Source organism: Idiotropiscis lumnitzeri, chromosome 17 (genome assembly GCF_059441095.1).
Source record: "Idiotropiscis lumnitzeri isolate Australia: NSW breed Sydney's pygmy pipehorse chromosome 17, RoL_Ilum_1.0, whole genome shotgun sequence".
Lineage (NCBI taxonomy): Eukaryota > Metazoa > Chordata > Actinopteri > Syngnathiformes > Syngnathidae > Idiotropiscis > Idiotropiscis lumnitzeri.
In genome coordinates, this window is record NC_142407.1 from 12,721,912 (window position 1) to 12,742,356 (window position 20,445).

The 20,445-nt window shown below is 41.9% G+C and overlaps 1 protein-coding gene across 8 annotated transcripts in view; it reads right to left on the reverse strand.

Annotated features, from left to right (window-relative positions):
* LOC148320312 (unconventional myosin-XVIIIa-like) overlaps positions 1-20,445 on the reverse strand; it is a 47,987-nt gene that overhangs the window by 20,979 nt on the left and 6,563 nt on the right. For 3 of the 8 annotated variants that reach the window (XM_088279394.1, XM_088279398.1, XM_088279393.1), the window contains 20 exons: positions 17,272-17,298; positions 16,612-16,668; positions 16,120-16,228; positions 15,891-15,997; positions 15,633-15,809; positions 14,682-14,892; positions 14,466-14,608; positions 14,288-14,388; positions 13,476-13,539; positions 12,815-12,959; positions 11,019-11,189; positions 10,203-10,293; positions 9,649-9,841; positions 6,041-6,127; positions 4,223-4,361; positions 2,885-3,044; positions 2,625-2,811; positions 2,105-2,330; positions 1,850-1,959; positions 298-363 (listed from right to left, as the gene is read on the reverse strand). In XM_088279394.1, the coding sequence (XP_088135520.1) occupies positions 298-363; positions 1,850-1,959; positions 2,105-2,330; positions 2,625-2,811; positions 2,885-3,044; positions 4,223-4,361; positions 6,041-6,127; positions 9,649-9,841; positions 10,203-10,293; positions 11,019-11,189; positions 12,815-12,959; positions 13,476-13,539; positions 14,288-14,388; positions 14,466-14,608; positions 14,682-14,892; positions 15,633-15,809; positions 15,891-15,997; positions 16,120-16,228; positions 16,612-16,668; positions 17,272-17,298 (2,571 nt within the window). Of the gene's footprint in view, positions 1-297; positions 364-1,849; positions 1,960-2,104; positions 2,331-2,624; positions 2,812-2,884; positions 3,045-4,222; positions 4,362-6,040; positions 6,128-9,648; positions 9,842-10,202; positions 10,294-11,018; positions 11,190-12,814; positions 12,960-13,475; positions 13,540-14,287; positions 14,389-14,465; positions 14,609-14,681; positions 14,893-15,632; positions 15,810-15,890; positions 15,998-16,119; positions 16,229-16,611; positions 16,669-17,271; positions 17,299-18,129; positions 18,202-18,327; positions 18,352-19,718; positions 20,418-20,445 lie in introns of all 8 variants that reach the window. The other 5 variants (XM_088279400.1, XM_088279395.1, XM_088279396.1 and 2 more) reach the window with 5 other exon arrangements.

Consider the following 20,445-nt stretch of genomic DNA (forward strand, 5'->3'; position numbering starts at 1 on the left):
ACATCCGCTTGGACGATTTTGCACTCACGACCCGAGAAGAGGGAATTGCGGCGTAAAGACAGCCCGCCAGATCACACGCACGCCTTTGGAGTTGCCGGGCTCCCAAAGACGAGAGGAAGAGGGCGGAGGCTGGCAACTTCCCGGCATCAAAAGGTTCTCAAAGACGGACAGGTGGAATGAAGGACACGCACCCCAGACGTGGAGAAGAAGAGGCGTGTGTGTTTGTGTGTGTGAGATGTTCCTAGAGATGCTTCATTTAATCATTTCAAAAGGTGTTCATTTGTTACGACGACTCACCCGGCTCACACCCATGTGGTAACTGCTCTTCTCCAAATCCAAAGACTCCAGTAGCTCCTCCACAGCCTGAAATTAACGTACACATGAACACACACAGCAGCAAAGAGGATTAACCTACACGGAGGACTGACGACCTAACCTTGTGTGTATACGCTTGAGCCAGAAAGACCGCAACCTGATTAACTGAAGCGCTTTTGTTTGGAAGTTCCCACAGAAACTCAGCCCGAGTACGCTGGCACAGAGGGAGAGAAGTCATCCCCCCCCCATCCACCCCCTTATAACCCGATTCTTTCACTCGCTTGCTGATTTTTCTCCGGAAACAAACTTTTCTCTGTTTGCGTCCCTGCTGCATTTGAATCGAATTCTCTTTCAGCGAAAGATAAGTGCATCCAGCGCCGTTTGATAAAAGCGGATAACATCGGGACGATTTAATTGAATATGATCCAAGATAATATGCATTGCATCATTGCAGCATCGTTGTCTGTGCATTATACAGGAATCACAACTTGTCCTTTTCCTTGAAACTGGGCCGAGAAAAGCGCATCGAAGCTCTAGTCTGAACATGTTAAAAATAATAATTATAATAATCGGCTCTACATAATAGAATTGTATTGCATAATCGATGTATTAATTTTCGGAGGGAGTGGGAAGTACGCTCAGATATTGTGACGCAAGTATGTCAAATCTGTCGATATTGATTTATATTGAATTATTATTATTGTTTGGTTTTTTTTACGATTGAAAATAAAAAAGGGAAAAGGGCTGAATTCTGATTTGTTTTCATTTTAAAATGTAACATTTAACCAGGTCAACCTTGCGCCACCCGTTTTTTTTTTGTTTGTTTGTTTGTTTTGAGTCATGCTAGTGCATGCGTAAGCCTCAGGTTTCCACAATGGGAGGGAGTTTATGACTAGTTGGGCCGTGATAGGTCGAATCTGCTCTGTTGTTTGTTTTTTTTTTTGTTTGTTTTGATCGATAATTTATCTATACCATTTTTTATTTATATCAATCAGCCAGCTATCGCGATACATATCGATATCGAATTATCGGCACAGCCCTAGGCTCAAGACAACCGGATGAAAAACTGCTATCATGGAATCCAAAAATCCGATTGGACACTAACTCCGTGCAGTGACATCATTGCTGCTTTTTATTCGTGATCTCATTTTTGATGTAGAATATGTCTCATACAAAGATTAAACTCATCGGCTCCGGATTTTTCTATTGCGTTTGTCGGTGAAAATCTTGATGAGGTTAAAAAAATGTCATCATAAGACGAGTTTCTAGTTCTTTTCCTTTGCTCTGATCTCCGAGACTAAGACTGCAGTGAGGGTCTTTCTCAGCCCCAGTTTCCGACCCGCTTCTTTAGCAGGCACAATACAAATGTGGTCAAGTTGATTAGATCATGACAACAGCTCTTGATGGATGAAGGCTTACTTCTTCCGTCAGACGGCTGCTGACAAATCAGGGGCAGATGTAATGAAGCTCCCCTCTCACAACATTAATCTTAACTGTTTGGCCAGTGGCAGCGCTCTCTCGCTGATTGACTCACTCTCTGCTCGTCCTTCACAATGTAATTCCGCCCGTGCTTCTTGGTGAGGTGCGGCGCCAGCACATCAAAACGTCGGCGGAACTCGGAGAACACCATGTGGTCGGGGTAACCTGTGAAGGTCAATCAACAATAACAACATTTCATTTGTTAGAAAGATAGTCTGAGCGCTGAACGACGAGGAAAACTACTCGGGACTAGATTTGTAGGGCGAGCGAAGAGTGTACAGCTCGTAAGGTTACGTAACAACCGTCTCACCTTGCCTATGGATCCGGAGAGCGTCAAGGAGTTTGGATCCACGCAGTTGTGCACGGAGCAACGCGACATCCAGTTGCATTAAACCCGAATCACCACCCTCCCCTTGAGCTTCACTTTCGAGCCCTTTGAAGAGGGATCCACTCAGAACCTTGAGAGCGTCCGCCTTGGGCAATATGCAGTGAACAAAGTGAATTCTGGACCTCCGCACCATGTCCAGTAGAGCATCCTGGGACAAAGCACAATTAAGGGCTTTACTGAAATGAACAAATGAAATTAATTCAGTAGCAAAATTAAGAGTTTGAATCAGATTGAATCCAAGCAGAGAAAATCAGAGCAATGGAATTGGAAACACGAGTGGATTTTCATTAGCATTAGCATTAGCAGCTACATGACAGATTCTAAACGAGTATCAGAACAATTGAGTTGGACGTTTAAGGCAAGACCGCAACATCTCAATGGATCCACTTTGCCCGGATTGTTTTAGAGCGCCGGAAATTTCCATTTTCTCCGCCACGCTTACCACTTGGAGCTTTATTTGAATACACGTGGACTTTTTCTTGATAGCCGCCACTCCCGAAGTGAAGGTCTTCCTCATGCTTGAGGCCCGTCGCAAAGACAGCTGGGAACCACCCTCAAGACCCGCGATGGAACCTGACAGAACGGTGGCCCCGCCTGCTCGGCTCATGAATAAGGAGCTGATGATCTTCCTGAGAGACGCGATATTGCATCAGTCCAATGTTTTATTATAAAACGACATGACAAAAGACGACTGACGCTTACTTCTGGGAGTCCTGCAGAAGACTTGCAGCGTTGATTGAGGCAGGGTTTTGCTTGGCGTAGTTGAGCCACCCACGGGCATCGTACTCTACCCAGTCGGTCCCGTGACTGTGGCCCAGCAGGAAGTGATTATCTTTTTCACTCTTCAGAAGGAAAGTGTGACCTGAGATTGATGTGAGAAGCGGTGTAAGATTTCATTGTTCTATTGTACCGCACATAAGGAGAGGTGATAAAAATAAACAAACATCCACGGGGGACTTTAGGAAAATGCGTCCCCAGCCTGTTTGCAGCATAATATGCATCATGTGACAATTAACCTGCTTTGAGGGAATTTTGCTGTACATAAAATTGCTGATAGAGTAATTCATAAAAAAAAATAAATAAAAAAAAGGCAGTTTAATTCTCATTAGGTGTGAGCCTAACAAACGGCGATTTTGTCAAAATCCATAAAACTGTCAAATGCATAATAGCACGACGTGTACTCAAGGGTTGCATGTCAAAGAGCTCCGACTGATGAAGTCAGCTTGAAATCTGCCTTCATCAAAAAAGGGCATAAATGAGATGCTTTCAAACGGTGTTTGACGAGAAGAAGAAAAAAAAAAAAAAAAAATCACACTTCACGCCTTCAGTTGCTTTGAGTGCTCCTGGGAGAGCACTCTGCATGGACTGTAACCATGGCAACTATGGGAGAACAACAATAACGCAGCAAGGACTTTTGCGGCCGGTCAATCTGTTTGATGGAATTCGGTGTCGACTATTAATGCTGGGATCATGCGGTCCATTAAAATTTTATATCATGATAAGGCAGGAGGCGGAACATCTTTGAATGACCGGACAATTAGACACCCCGCCATTGTAATGGAATTTTATCTTAAGATCCGCATTAAAAAAAATAAAATAAAAAAATAAATCTGCCTTTTCGTGGATGTCTTTAACTGGTCGTGAACAAGGGTCCTTTTGTAGAACAGTACTGAGTCTTGTACTTTGTTGAGCTTATTTAAAATGAGAAACATTTTTCAGGATGACACAGAATATTATGAAGAATATTGTGAAAGTCATACATTTATGACAGTTGACTGCAATGAAAGAGAAGCATCATCAACCAATCAGACGGCAAAGATGCTGACATAATTGTGGGTCATCCTTTGAACATGAAATGTGATTGGTTAAAGAAAGATCGGCCACAACAACTGATTCTGTCAACCGCCGACAGATACGATTGCTAAAAATAAAAGGAGTAGACTCTCGGAAGCGTACGCAACTTTGTGGTATATTGCGCAAGCATCTTTGTTTATGCCATATCCAACGGCAAGCTCTAATTTTGCCGGGCGCTCGACTCACCTTTGATCTCACCTTCAGCAGGGCCGTAGTAGCTAAAAAGGCGAGCCAGCAGGCTTTCCTCTGATGCCCCAGGCGGCAGAACCTCCTCCTCCATCAGCCACAAGAGCCCGCGGGCTTCATCTGTTCGGCCGCTGCGCACCTGTTCAATTGGACAGCACACGCCAACAAAATAAATTCCCCACTGCAATGCAAAGTTTTATTTTGGTCATTTCAGAATGATGAATCAATTCGGAAAATCAAATCATAACCCAGATGATTCGTAAAAAAAAAAAAAAAAAAAAATGGCGACTTGACTGCATGCAAGATGTTCTCTAAAAGGTCAACAATGATGCTGACATTGGAAATTCAAATTTGAAAATAGCACTCCTGCAGTGTTGATAATAACAAAATCAGTGTCATTATTTGAGCCGGACAGATCTTTAGAAATCGAAAGAAGGAAGGATTAAAGAGGTGCACAAGTAACGGGGATCAATAATTTTCACATACGAGTTGGGGTTTTTTTTTGCTTGTTTTTTAACCTGATGTCATCCATCCATCCATTTACTAGACCTGACTTGATGAGGGTCCCAAAATTTGGGCGAGAGGCAGGGTAGAAACAACCGTTCACATGAAAATTCTTTAAAAGTCTTTAATTAATTAATTATTTATTTATTTTTTTTAAGTGAATTTTTGCACTTTCTAGGTCATTCTTGTGTAATTGGATTTAGGAACCAAATGTGATATTTTTTTCCCTAGTGCTGTCAAAAATTCACAAAATGTTAACGTGACAGTCAAAAATAATAATAATAAAAAAAATAAAAAAATTAAAAAAAACCCACTCCCTTTTTTTCCAGCACTGCACCACAATCTAATGGGCTGGCCTCGTGTCACGATGCATATACCCACAGGATTACTTCCAAATTGGACCAGCAGTTTTTTGGGTTTTTTTGCAGTTGTTGCTAACAGTCAGAGAGATAAACAAAGCAACAGGGAGAAGAAAACAAAACCGCCGCTTTAGTCACTTTTGTTGTCTGGATGAAAATGAGCCGCTGAGATAACGATCTCCACGCGGCAGTAATGTGTCTGCAGCCTGAATGCTTCCTGGAAGAAACCAAACCCAGGAAACCAAAATCGGTTTCGGCGCCTATCGAAAAGTGACATCCTTATCAGCCATGCACGCTACACTGACTGCAACACAAAGTATCAGTCTGGAGGAGACAGGTGACAACTATGTGGCTTTCACGGAACGCTGATAAAATAGGTAGAACCTGGGAAAATAAAAGAGAGAGAGAGACCCCCAACCCCTCCCACGTAAAAAAAAAAAATAATAATTTGATCAACAAAGCATCAGGTGACTCGAAATAGGAATGGAGGACTTTTCCTAAGGTGTTGTTCAACGCTACATTGCCTCTGATCACAATCATACGAGAACATGAACGAATTAAAGAGCAAAGCACTCAAATCTAAACGCGTTGGAATAATACCAACATGATCTATGACTCACGAAAATTCTCGCAATTTCTGTTTCCATGGTGCAGATCACAGGCTGCAAAGGCCAAACATTGATTCTTCGTCTTTTGAAGTCAATGCCCTCACCTTTTTTTTTTTTTTTTCTCTCCCTCCCTACTCCTCGCTTCCTTTTCTTTAAACCCTCGGCCAAACAACTCATTTCAGGCGTTGAAGACAACATAAAGAAAACTTCTGATGCCCAGCGATGATATTTATTTCTGAATGAAAGCAGCACCAACGGCACACCAAAAGATGGCAAGACCTCGAAAGGTGACCCAAGTCCCGCCGGTGTTTACGAGGTGAGAAGACGTGCTTATGGAAAAAACTTACAAATGCTTGGCTTGACGCTTGGTCCACCACCGCCACGGAAAAAGATGTGCTACGTTCCGTGTCATCCAGGGCAATCTCAATGTTCTCCTGGTGGAAAAAGACACGCGATTACAATATTTGGTACTTTTCTTCGAAAAATGTTATCCCCCCCAACTAAAGAAAATCCAAATAAATCATTTGTAATCGTTGTTTTCAGGTAGTTTGAGTTCAGTTAAAAAATTTTTTTTTAAAAAGCAGGTACAAGACGGTTTTAGATGGCAGCCTGCCCAACGTTCCGATTCGAGTAGATGAAAGATAGGATGTCGTGAATGAGTGACGATAAAGGAGAGAACTCCACACAAAATTATAAACGACTTGTGGTTGTTAAATCACTTCAAAACAAATTTGTCTGGGACTTGCATTAAAAAAAATTTTCAAGCCTGATGACAATGAAAATGTAATTAAGATACGGTGAGGTAAACTCATACGGAATGTTATGTTCTCTTTGCTATCAATTATGTTTAATTTAATTGCATTGGCGGGTACGACATTTAGAATAGATGAAGATTGCTGCTGCTATTGTTCTAGCTTCAGTTCCCCGGGAAATCCATGATGAATTATTCGGATTCAGACGTATCGAACATAACGCACTATAGCAAAGAAAAGGGAAAAAAAAAAAAAAAAAAAAGTCATCCAATTCGGCAGGAGTGCTTCGAGACATAACCTCCGCGTGACCCGAGATCCCGAAATAAACGTTGAGTGTCACTTTCGGAATGGATGTCGAAAAATTCTAAATTCAAAATGAAAGAAGGCACAGATATACTTTAAGTGCTGCCGGGACCAGAAATCAGATTCATTAAAAATCCCTCATATTTTATCATCTATTCCTCATGAAAATTAAATTGCCCCTTTCAAACATCTTCTTGGTCCACGATGTCCTAAAAAAAAAAAAATCTCTTTCAAATGTAATGATTCTAAGTCGTAGTAATAGTAATCGCCGCAATATTATCTTAGCGGTCTTTTTTTCTATCCTGAATGTCGTTGCCAGTGAGTGTGCAAGCCTCAGTACAGCTATTATTTTGTATTTTCTCAAACTCTTTCCGCAAAAAAAAGAAGAAAGAAAAATGTGTAGAGTGTCATTTCGATAGCAGATGCTAACATTTCAAGGATCATGTGGAGTCAAGTAATGATAAATTACCTTGTCTAGAGGAACAGTGGGAAAAAAATAAATAAATAAATAAAAAAACAGGCACACAAGCGGCTCACAGGCTGTACTGGAAATGTGGGCAAAATGTTTGCAGGGCTAATAGCGCACGCGTGACAGATGCCACTGTTCAAGTTGACGGTGTGTGTGATGATTTTCTCTTCTACTGTGAAGATGCAATATGCAAGGGGCGAACGCAAAGACAATTTGGCCAGCTGCGGCATGCGACAGCTTTTAATTCTCTCCGCACAAAAGCCCATTGTGCGCTTGCATCACTTTTAAACCTGCCCGTCACTGCAATTATTGATACAGAACGAGGTTTAAAAGGGAGTTTGACCCAATTCTCTGCGACACGTTCACGGCTCCTTATAGTCTCAAATGTACTGACAAAGGAGAATGATGCGACACACAGACATATGCACTATTTCATTTTGCTCCACTTATTTTGTCACCCAGGCGGGAGAGGAGGATGGCGGAGTGGACGGAAAATCCCAGCGCGCATGTTCAAATCACAGACGGCGATTTGTGGCTAAGTGTGCCGTGTTTAAGAAAAAAAGAAAAAAAAAAAATGGGCCCATTTGTAAGGTTCGACAACAAAAACCATGACAATCTAGCGAATACAAGAGCTCGACAGCAATAATCATTTATTTATTTATATATTATTATCGACAATGAGGTCATGATTTAGCGAGGCGTTATTACTGTCGCTGCCGTTTACAAACTGGCAGGTGTTTTCGATTATTTCAGTCCGCAGCCAAACGAGGGGCAAAATACTAGAAACACTTCACACGATTTTTGAAACAAAAAAAAAAAAGTCGCAGCGTCAATGCCGAGAGTGAAGATAAATTGATTTCGGGGGGCTATTGCGCTCGCGGATATGTCACAGCTTGAGAGTTGCGGATCTTTAAGTCAAAGGGCAAAGCGAAATTGTCATCAACATCAAAGGTCAGGGATAGGGGCCCATGATAGATGTTTTCAATACACCTGCTGGTGCATCCAAAAGAAGATTTTATTCTGCTATGATTAAAAAAAAAATTAAAAAAATCTATGGGTTAAAGACTGAGACTTTGCTTTACTTGACCGCAACGATTTGTCCGGTTGCATTTTTCAAAATCATTTTGACAAAATGAGGCGTTTTTCTTCAACTGCAACAATTGCCATCTTCCGCTCTACATAGACAGCATCATCCAATTTTCCTTTTCAAAACATGTCCATCGTGCTTTTGTTGGCCACGGTGCACTCACAAATTCTTTGCGGCTGTTGTTGTCGTGATGACGTTCGCGCTCGCAAACATATCTTGCAATAGACGTGACCCCTTTGACTTCTTTTCGTTCTGATGGCTGAGATTTTATTGATTCTTTTATTTTTTTGTATGGAGTATCACTCACTTGAGCTTCTTTTTGGACAATACCCTTCCTCTTTTCTTTAAATTCTAAGCAGTGTCTTCTTTCAGAATTTTACTTGTGGGAAGGGTACTGTTGAAAATCACCTAAACTAATCATCTACACAAGTGACAACTCTGGGAAAAAAAATGCGAAACCGGGGAGATTTTTGTGGCAGAGCTGACAAGTATTAGCAAAGTTGCTAATTTTCAAGCTCGTGCTTGTGGGCAGCATTTTTTAATTTGTGTGAAGTCAACCCACAAAAATTTGGACAATAAAATGTTCACTGCGCCTTCACTCATCTAAAAAATGGCATTCTGATTAATATTACCTTTTTGGAATACGAGTTGAGCAGCAAAATCCACTCGTTTTGAGTCATCTCATGGGGCGGGCGGCCATTTTGTCACTTAGGTCGACTGAAAATGACATCACAGTTGCTGATGTCCTATCATGGCTCAGATGTTTTCTGAAGCTGAGTCATGATAGGTCGTTATCTGAACCCTGAGCAAGTGACAAAATGGCCGCCCTTGAAATGTATAAAAAAAACAACAAAAAAAAACGGGAGGATTTTACTGCTTACTTCATATTGCACAACACTACATACAATGAACATATTGTTGTAATGAACATTTTTTGGGTCGACTTCACGACACAGAAACATAGCAAAGTACTTTAAATAATACAAAGCTGGCCAACCCCCACACCCAAAAAAAAAAAAAAAAAAAAGTTCCCTCGCAATAGAGTAACACTATTGTGTAGCGCTGCCTGTGGGCGTGTCTCCCCAAGGCTTGTGTTGCGAATGTTTACTCTTTGATCTCTGCAGAAGAGGTGAAGCCTCGCATCGCTAATGAGAAGGTCTAACGCACGAACACACTTTGGCTCGTCACATCTCGTGGCAGGTGGGACAGATAGAGAAATGTGATGTGTGAAAGCATGCCACGCTGGGGTTGACGCATAATGTGAGCGAACGAGCAGCAGACAAAAGGCGAGAGAGGAGAAAAAAAAATGTACAAGATGAGCGTATCGCCATCACATGCTCCCACCTCCTTGTATCGCTCCAGCTCCTGAACAAAGTTGCGCTGGTTGAAGAGTGTCTGCAAACGTTCCTGAGTGTAGTTATGGCACAGGTCGTCGAACGTTGCGCCGCGGTCGTGCTTCACCAGCCGGGGGTTTTGAAAACCCGGTGTGTCCACAATGAGAAGAGAGCACAAGGGAAGCTGGCCGCATTTCAAGGCCCTGAAGCGGCAAGAGAAAACAATACTTGAGACAATGATTTATTGATAACATTCACCAAATCACCCCAAGCTTTAACCTCACATCTTTCCACTCGCAGGATTTCGTAAACTTCACGCTGATTTTCATTTTAAAGCTAAAATCCAGTCTGAGCTGAAGTTTTATGTGCTCTAAATCCAGTAAAGAGTCAAATCCCGAACACTCTCTTCAAAAAGCTGCCGATTTAAAAAGAATAAGCAGAAATGATATGGAACTGAATGCATTTGCATTGCAGAATAGTACAGTCAAAGGCAATCACATTTTTAAATTTTTTAATTTTTTTTCAAATATGATGCCGCTTTAAGACGAGAGAAGGAATACTAACCGGTTTATTAAACAAATGAGGATGGTGAAGAGTTCAGAGTACAGCCCAGTGGCCATGGCCTCTAAACACTCCATGGCCGAAGTCTTGGATCCTGGTGTGAGAAGAAGTCAAACGTGCATCAAAATAATACCAAAAAAATATATATATATTTTATGAGTTGTGTTAGGTCAAACATTTCATTCCGACATTTCATTCCGCTCAGTGGCATAAAGAATTCCAATAGTTTCTGAAATTGAAAATGCCATTTCGGCTTATGCGTGCTCTTGAATTCGGCGAATTAAAGAGTGTGCATTTACGTTGGCGCAAAATAGCAATTGCCAACTGTTAACTTATTCTAATTGACTGCACTATCCCATAAAAGGCTGAGTTTTATGGCACCCGAGGGATATTTTCAAGTGGGCTAATGCATCCAAGACTGGAAGGTCACGCTGGAGGGGTGGGCTGGGTTGATACCGAAAGGTGAAACTGAGGTCGATTCTGACCTGCGCTGTACTCAAGTGTCCTTCCAAGTATTCCACTGCAGAGCGGTGGTCAGAGTATGCGAGAAAAAAAAAATCAATGCGTGACAATTATGATTTCAAGGACAATGAATGAAGAGAGGATCCAAAATTGCTTGTCCTCACGGAAGAGTGTGTACTTATCCATCAATACCCATTGTTAAGCTGCGGCATTCATTACTAAGATAAGATTTCCTTGCTCTTAAGCATGCAGTTCCCCTCAGGTGGAGGGGGAAAAAAAATGTGTGTGCTCGTGTCGAGGGGTGGGAGGGGTGAAAGAATGTCAGCGACAAAGAGGCTGCATGGGGGGGGGGGTTACCTGCATCTGCTGTGCCATTTTCGTCCGAAGTTTGGCGGAAGCTGCCGGCTCTGGGCAGGGTGCCCTTCGCCTGGTGCTTGAAGATGGAGGAGGAGAGCTCCTCCAGGGTACAGCCCAGCAGGTAGGCTGCCTTCTGGGCCCACTCGTGACGTGCAAATTGTTTCCTGCCAGCTGAGAAGCATGCATGAAGACCTTCATTAGCCCTTCTGCCAACCACACGTTTGCACATGGCTGGCCTTGTGTTTGTGGTAATTCTGTCCCTGACACTCTGGATAATATCCCTGGTCAGAAGGAGGCTGACACAGCTGTGGAGCGCATGCAATAAACAACACTAAACGCACGCTTTGGCCGTGAATGCAAAAATGTACATCTTCCGCCAACTGTTTTATACTCAAAATCAAACAAGATGATCGAGCTTGACGAAGCAACACGCAATTACACGTAAAAAGAAAATACTATGATAATAACACGATAATAATCATGATAATAACAACTTGGACTTTGAGTCCAAGACTAGAGAAGTGGTTCTGATACTTTGTGCAAACATCAGTTTTAATGGGCCGTGAATTTATCTTCTAAGGCTGAAAAGAGGCACTGGGAGAATTCACACAGAGAGAGAGCAGTTGTCGTGGTGCTAGTAGATTTTATCCAGCTGACAGATCCCCTGCAGGGTCAGTAATAAGCAGGAGGGTTGCACTGACATGAAAAGACTTCACATATCTGTAAATCCGAAATAGTCCGGATTTGCTTTAATAAATGCATTCTACTACAATTCATTTAATTCTGGTTAACAATCAAGGTGTGGAAATTTCATTTGGCAGAATAATTAAGGATTGCAGAAAAAAAATGAAGCACAGCAGGAACGGTTATACATCACCTTGCTTTTTACTCATGTAGCATTTCCTTGGATTCGTTTTAGGACATTAGAGATCATTGCTGCCCCCTTGTGTCAAAAGGCGAAATTGCAAATGCACACAGACCACACTGGCGCATTATTTATGTTTATCTATAAAAGTGACATTTCATTTAGGAACCAAGTCCCCCTAAAAAAAAAAAAAAAAAAAAAAAAAAAATCACCTCTTACAATGAATAAAGTTAAATTACAAATATTTTCCTATCGATAAAAAGTCCAAAGTTTCTGCAAGTAGATCAAATGTATAAATAGGGAAAGTGGCCTTGTCGGTACAAGGATTAGATCGCCAAGGATTGATGAAAACCCACAATTTTTTTTTCTAACAAACACAATTCTTTTGAAATAACAAAACCAAAATATTCCCCTTCTAACGTTGACTAAACCCCTCAACAACTTAAAGACATCTACAGATTTCCAATGAGATTCTGTTTTATTCTATTGAGGCAAGAGAAACAGCGATCTTGCCCTGGGTTTCGTCATAAAATATAGCTTCAAAAAATAGAGACCTTTTTCTTCTCCCAAGGTTCTTTTGGATTATAAAACAAGACCCAAGTCAAGCCTTCCATTGTTTTTTTTTATGCTGTAAGAACTCTGCAACAGCCAATTCAGATTTTGGGGGTTTAAAAGATATAGCATGCACTGGTTATTAATGCCACTCAATAAGATGCAGTGAAACAAGCGTTTCGGTCTGGAAAAAAAAAATCAATATATTCTGAATTTCAGTCTAACTATGCCATCAGGGCATTTATCTTCGTAACGGAATGTTTTTATATCATTTTATATTGCTCAATAAGTGTGCAAGGAAAGCCATTTTTTTTCTCATCTGGCGCTGATTAGAAGTGCCTTGTTTCCTCTTTCCACATTCTACTTCAAAAAAACTTACCTTTAGTAGCCCCCGCGGCTCCCAGGTGGTAGATGGCCCCAAGGACGAGCCAAATAGCTCTTTGTTCATCAGTATTGACCCCCAGAACCCGCATGGCTGCTTGCAGCTTGGAAAACTGCTGGCATGCCCGTTGCTTCTCCTCCACCTGGTGGACATTACAAATTACCGAGAGGAATCTTTATTTCCGTTTGGTGAGGGGGCGATCGGGTATTCAGGTTTCATTTGAAGGGCCGTTCGGGTGTTGTCGCAGCATGTTTATTTGGTTGCTCATGAAGTTTCAAGATGAATAATGAGTTAAGAGAAGGAGTGTCAGCGGTTGCGGAAGTTTGGTTTTGGTGTGAAGCAAATATGTCACGATGCTTCGAAGGGGGAGCAGTAGCTCATCTGTAAGTGACTTGGGCTTGTGAAACAAAAAGTCATGATTCAACTCCTGCTGCGGACGAAATAAAAAGCAGTCTGAATGTTGGAGAGACGCGAGTCTGCTTTTCTGACAACTATCCAGGCACGAGTGTAAATTGACAGTTTCATGTCGGGATTATAATCAGTACAATAAATTAATAAGTGCATTGAAGAAAAAAAAATAACACAAGGCTGCCTGCTTCATCTAAAATTCCAGTCTATTTCAGAACAAAACATTTATTTTCTCCAGTAAGTAGTCTACCTTTGTGTGAGGCATGATCCCAAACGCATTATTCTCAGCAAAGTGGTTGAGGTGCAGCTCAGTTCTAATGAAAAAATACAAAATGATAAAGATGTTAGCTTTTCTCAAAGCAATACAACACACTCGCAGGCCGCGGCGTAATCAATCGAATAAAAGGGCTGTGTTGAAACCTTTGCCTTTGCAAAAATAAATAATGAAGACGAATAAAAGGAGAAAGGAAAAATAATGTTCACGTTGCTTAATGAGGTGAATGTTTTATTAGAAATGGCTGATCTGCACACAAAATGCAAACGGCGCTTATATTGGATATCAGTCGCAGCGATGGGCATTTCGTCTCAGGGACGGGACGTTCGCCCATTTTTGGAATGGAGAACGGGCGACGAAAGGAGAGAGAGCAAGCGTGTGCAAAAACACATTGGCGATAGCACACAGCTTTGTGAAGAAGCAATTGAGAGCCAAACTTTGCATCTTAAATTGTGTTTAATTTGAGCAAAGGGATGAATTGCGTCTTTCTGTGTTTATAGGTAATACTCCATTTAATAACTTGGAGACCGCTAGAAGCGCTTTCAAAGGACAAATGATTTTTCTCAATAAAAACGGAGGGACGTTGACGGGAAGGGTGTCCAGGTCGCAGATGCAGGACGGCGCGGCAAAGAAGGTAAATTGCTCATCTATGGTCATTAGATTGTGCAGGTGTACCTAACGCCGTGTCCCGTGAGTGGATATCAACATGATCGATACGATGAAGTCTAGTTTTGTGAGAGACCGCGGCGCACTGTGCATTCAATTATCCAGTCAGTAGTGATCCATACCTGAGGGAGCTGTCGACTCCGGCCATTAGGTAGTAAAACACGTGAAAAGTGGACTCGCCCTCGGGTCTTCTTGTCACCCTCATTTTTTCCAGGAGCATTGTCTGCAAGGCCACAGTGCATAAACAAGACAAAAAAAAATAACACAGACACAAAATAAATCCATAAATAAAAGAAATACCTGGATTGAGGCCGAGGTCACAAGGCACGACTGGTCGAAATCCAAAGAAACAACTTGGGAGAAACGACTGGCATTTCCATTCAAGCAGCTGGACGCGTTCCCAAATGCTTCTAAAACCGTGTACACCGCCTGCCACTTCTCCACTGCACACAAATCGGAGTTTTGTCAAGAACGGAATCAATTGTGATATATTTGATTTTTTTATGGCCAACCTACTGGAGAACGTTTTGTTGGTGCTGCCAGCAACGGTGACCAGGTATTGAATGATGTGTTGACAGTTTGCAGTCTTGCCACTGCCGCTCTTGCCCAGTAAGACGATGGACTGATCCTGGCGTGTGGTCAAGAGCTTCCGATAGGCCGACTGAGCCATGCTGTAAATATGAGGGGCAGTGTCCTCCCTTTTACAGCCTTTAAACATTTGCATCACCTGTCAGAACAAACACACGCGGAACTACAAGTCAAGAGTGTGTGTGCTGTTCTACTCGATTCACTAGATCAGAGGTGTCAAACTCTGGCCCGTGGGCCAAATTGGGCCCGCAGTGTAATTATATTTGGCCCGCGAGGCGATACCGAATGAAGACAAAACCATTATACATTCTATATGATAATGGTAACGTTCAAAATGATAATAGTAATTTTAAAAACTAAACATTGTATTGCATTAATAAAACCACTTGTAGTAAAAAAAAAATGTATATATATATATATTTTTTTTTTTTTTTTAATTAAATACTGGCCCGCAGCTTTGTTCAAGTTTTACTTTTGGGCCGAGCGTATTTGAGTTTGACACCTCTGCACTAGATGGACAATGATGTTGAGCCGTAACACCTAATCATTTAATTCAATCCCATTTGTGAAGGTTTCCAAAATTGAGGTCGGTGTCATGGAGTCTACCTTTAAAAATATTTGCCAAAGAACGGGTTTTATCATAAACCAACATCACATAGTACGTTGTAACACATTAATAACTGTGTAATTACAAACCTAGTCTGGTTTAAAATCAGGCGCAAAACTAGAGCCTGGAGCTTCATTCCGTAAAACATGAGGGTCTTCTATAACAACATTTCCTGTAGCTTCAATAAATCTCTCTTTCGAGCTTTAGCGTTTACAAGAAAACATCCGAAATGCTTTTCTGTTTGACGCCAACTTTGGGACGCTGCAGCTCACCTTCTCCGAGTACATGGAAGGCGCACTAACGGGGTTAATGACCACCATGTTGGGCCCAGCGTGGGTGTGCACCAGGTTTCCGCCGTAGCGCTGCCGCAGCGAATGCATCACACTGGACTCGTTCAAGTACTGAAGAGAGGCCAGGTCCTCCACTCGCTCAAACAACGGCGGGTTTGCCTGACATTTAAAGTCATGAGAAGTTTCACCTGCCGTCCACTTTGACCGATGTCTTTCAGAGGTGATTAGATGATTTATTACCTTCTCGACATCATCTTCATCTACGTCTAATAAAGATCCATCACTGTCCAGACGTATTTTCACCTTCCCCTCCGGCAGACTCCCTGCTTCGGTCTTCAGGAGAGTTGCTGCATGAGCACAACATGAATTCATCAAGTTATGAAAAATAGATGCATCCCGTACCTGCATCCGGGAAATGAACGGCAAAAAGAAGCTCGGAAAAGTGAAGCGTTTGAAACCTTTTACTCACCCAAAGAAAAACCATCCTTGTGGACAAGCCACACCTTTTCAGTGTGGTACCAGGCTCGCTCCGATTCAATGTTTGTTTCATTATTTGCCTGGTTAAAAAGATGACAAGACTGAAGAGAACTAATAAAATTCATACTAAATACATGTGGTTACAATTAATTCAATTCGAAAAGGATCCTTGATGGAAATGTTCACAGCAGTCGGTAGTCTGAGTTTTTTCTTTTCCATTTTGCAACCCAGAACCTTTTTCAAAGCGCAAAGAAAGCGGCTTTGAACTCCGAGTCCATGAAACATATTCATTAAAAGATGTCTCTGATTAGAAAAGAGTGTTTGCAACTTACACAGGTACACAAGACTTAATAAGAAAATATTAGCAACCATCAAAACTCCTTTAAGGTTCGCAAGAGGGGATGCGTCGACATGTAATTGATGATTAAACATTGAATTATAAATACAAAAAAATAAATAAATAATAAAAAAAAACATTTCTTACCTTTCCTGCTAAGTGTGATGCTTGAAGAATGGCCACTGGGTCCTCAGCGAGCTTCGGCTGGAGAAGGGAAAATAAAAAATAAAAAATACAAGTCAACTGAGAAGTAGACCCGAGTAGTACCCGAGTCCTGAGTTGACTTGGCAGTTGGTGCACAGATTTAGTTTTAATGACTTTTTGTTTGAAATGTGTGCTTGACCAATTATAACAGCACGTGCCATAATTATGGAGAATTTTATTCAAACAAGTATATACAATTAAAAAAAAAAAAACAATGCAAATGTTAAAGAAGATTGGCATTCCAGAAATAAAATAATTACTATTAATATACAACGTATTATGAATTTATTTTTTAATTATTGCACTACATATTTGGTTAGTTATAAAAAAAAGTAATAAATTATTGCACATATTTTCCTTTTTTTTTTTTTTTCAAACCTTTTCGACAAAGCCCTGAAAGGAAAAATGTTATTCACTCTGCTGAATAGAGTAAATCACATCATTAATTATGTGAGAGAGAGAGACGTTTTGTACATCACATTCCAAATACGCAAAGACAGCCATGTGAGGCTGAAGACAGTAGACGGGTGCAGACAAAGTAGCGTATAAAAATGAAAGAACGAAAGCCACGATCTCTGACGTAGAGAGCACACAGTCACACACCTGAGAGGATTTGGGCCCTCTCGCACACTAGCCATGCAAGCATCAAAGACGACAGCAGGATGTGGAGATCCAATGACCCACAGGGAAGCAGAGAGCAGAAATAAGCAGACAATGTCATCATCACATACGATACCAGCGGGCAAAGTTGATCACCTCGGCTCCTTTTGAACAACAACAAAGCAATCAAAACAGAAGCAATCGAAAAGAAGAGAAGAAACGCCCGACCGAGTTAGTGAAAGGCCTTTCCGGTGGCGCAGGTATCGTACTCTCACGTGTTCTTTTGTTTGAAGTGCGTCCACTCCAGAATTATGTTCATTTGAGCGTTATGACGTCTGCTCACGCTTCCACAGTGACATGCACCAAAAACTGTCAAGCACTTTCGTAACAAGCTTCAAAATCAGATATTTGCATACCTTGCTATCATTTCCATGCCTTAAAAAGGTAACATTTGTCGATCATATGTTTAAAAATCATATCATGACCATGCATTAATAAACTTTTTAAAAAATCCTATTCGTATTTCTATTAGAAAATGCATTGTTTGTGATTTATTTCGCTTTATTTTCGCTTTTCTTGAGACTGTGGTCCATTTCAATAGCTAAAAAAATAATAATATTTTATCATGATTTCTATTAGAATATTTGGTCTTGATTAACATTATTTTACGAATGACATCCATAATAATTTGAGAGTAGTGAAACATTTTTGGTCTCAAATTTCACATTGTCAGGGATCGTCATTAAAAACCGTTCCGTCAACCCAGTGAGTAATTTGAGCAGACGCGTCATCCTTGCCGGGCTAGCGAGGCTTGGGAAAAGGCAGGCGCGTAGCAAACAAAGTGGCGAAATGAGACCTTACATCATTGCGAGTGATGTTGAAGATCCTTCTCACACGCATATAATCCTCCTCAGTAGGAATGACCTCTGGGACCTGCAAGTGCGAGGCCAGCAAGTCCGTGCAATAGAATGCCTCCGTGAGAATGTGTTTTGGAACGCACAAAATGGAAAGACACACACACACACACACACACACACACACACACACACATGAACACACCTGTTCACTGGCTGGAGAATGAGCCTGAACGGGCACAACAGGTGATGGTTTACCATCGGGAGCCTCAGTTGGACAGACAGACAGGAATAATGGATAAATGGACAATGAAGTATGGTTTGCCCATTATGATGTGCTACGGGCATGCTAATTAGCGTGGCTAACGCGGGCAAATGTTACAGGTTCAAATCTCAGCTGGGATCTTTCTGTGTTGTGCTACGACAACAAATGAAAATCCACTGTAACTTAATATGATCACTCGTGTAATGCCACAGAACAACGAGAACGTGCACAAAGGAGGAACACAAAAATGTTGTAGATATTACAATAAACGTAAAGCCATATTATGTCACGTGTAGCGTTCACCTGAGATGTGCCACAGAACGTGTATAAAGATGTATAACGCACCGTAACGCCTTATAAAGAACCGCTTGAAACATATTGTGCAGTGCGGGCTTTGTACGTGGCTGTTTTTTTGTTTGTTTTTTTTTGCTAATTTTGCTAGCTTGTGGGATTCATATTAGCATAACGCAACCAAGACAATTCTCTTCTTGACAATGCAAGGGAGAGAAGCCGGTCACTTTTCAAAATCAAATATTTTTAAGTCTCAAACGATAAAAAAAACAGCAGTACCGTTTGATTTGTTGTGGGTTTTTTTCTTTCATCTGTGCAGCGCGGTCCAAAATGCCCTTGTTAACGTCAACATCAAATCGATACTGACATTGAACACTTACTAATATGCACGCTTCGTCACATCATTTTATTGCTTTTTTGCCGCGACACGGCATCCCGGACTCATCCAATTACAGCAGGTGCTCGGCAACCTGGGCGACCTGAATGAGTTCTTGAGCCAACACATAATTGACCACAGATAATTGCGAAATCCCAATTTCAATCCGACGTCCGGCCGTTTGATAACATGTTGTGATGGTCTGCCGATATATAATGGAAAATAATCTGAAAACATTATCCTTACAAAGCTCTGCCTGAGAGATGCAATGCTCCACTAGCAAAGAGTGACACTAATGAGTCACAGCTCAGCGCCTAATTGCTTCCATTTACGGACTGGATTGGGCAACGAGCACACCATTATACCCACTGATGAGGTCTGTACTGATCATAAACAGCTTTGTGCACTCAGTGAACATTAATTCTCGAAGGCGTCATTATATAAATGCCACTTTTGTTTTGTCAGATGTTTAGAGGGAAAACAATTTTTGCAAAGCTGAGAAGAGAACAATATAGCCCCGGAATTTCATACGAGATCTATTAACGGGTCTTCAACGTGTGTCTTTGATGGGTAAATATTATGAGTTGTAATGTCTTAGTTATTACCACCCAGCATGCTCCACTCAGTGGTTAAGCGGCAAACGTGCAGCTCTTTCAATCTCTACCTCGGGTTTCTTTCCTGCTACCGGGCGAGGTTTTGGGATGAACCCGGCTGGAGGTGCCAGAGGATCCGTCTTAGGTATGAAACCTGCGGGTCTTGCCAGAGGATTTGGCTTTTGGGGAACCGGACTGGGTTTTCTGGCGGGGATGAAACCAAGTGGAGGAGTCAAGAGATTCTGCTTTGGGGCGGGAATGAAGCCAGTGGGTGGGGCCAAAGGGTCGGGTTTAGGTATGAAGCCGGCAGGTGGTGTAAGCGGGTTCAGATTGGCTGATGTGGAATCCTCCGTTACGTCTCCACCCTCGTCCTCGCCCGCATCCTCGTCCTGCTTCAGCTCCTTTTTCACGTCGTCTTTGCGGTCTTGGTTGCGGGTGCGAGGCCGGTGCTCCTTGGTTCTTCCTCTGCCCATGAGGCTTGCCAAACCCATGGAGATGTCATCCTTGTCCTCCTGTGAAGACTTGCCACTTTGACGTGCAGCTTCAGACACAGCCAGCTGATTCTGCTCTTCCGTCGCTGCGGGAACAACACGACGAACAACTCTCCGAACAACCTTCACCACCTTTTTACCGTCGGACTTCTGCCCCTCTCCCGGGGCATCTGGACCACCCATGGCAGGGTTAGCGTTGCCGTCTTCTGCTGACGATGCACTTCCCGGGTCTTGTCCTGATTTAGGAACCGCTTGTGGTTGACTAGCGTCAACATCAGACTGGATGCAAATGGATCAAAAGAGCAAT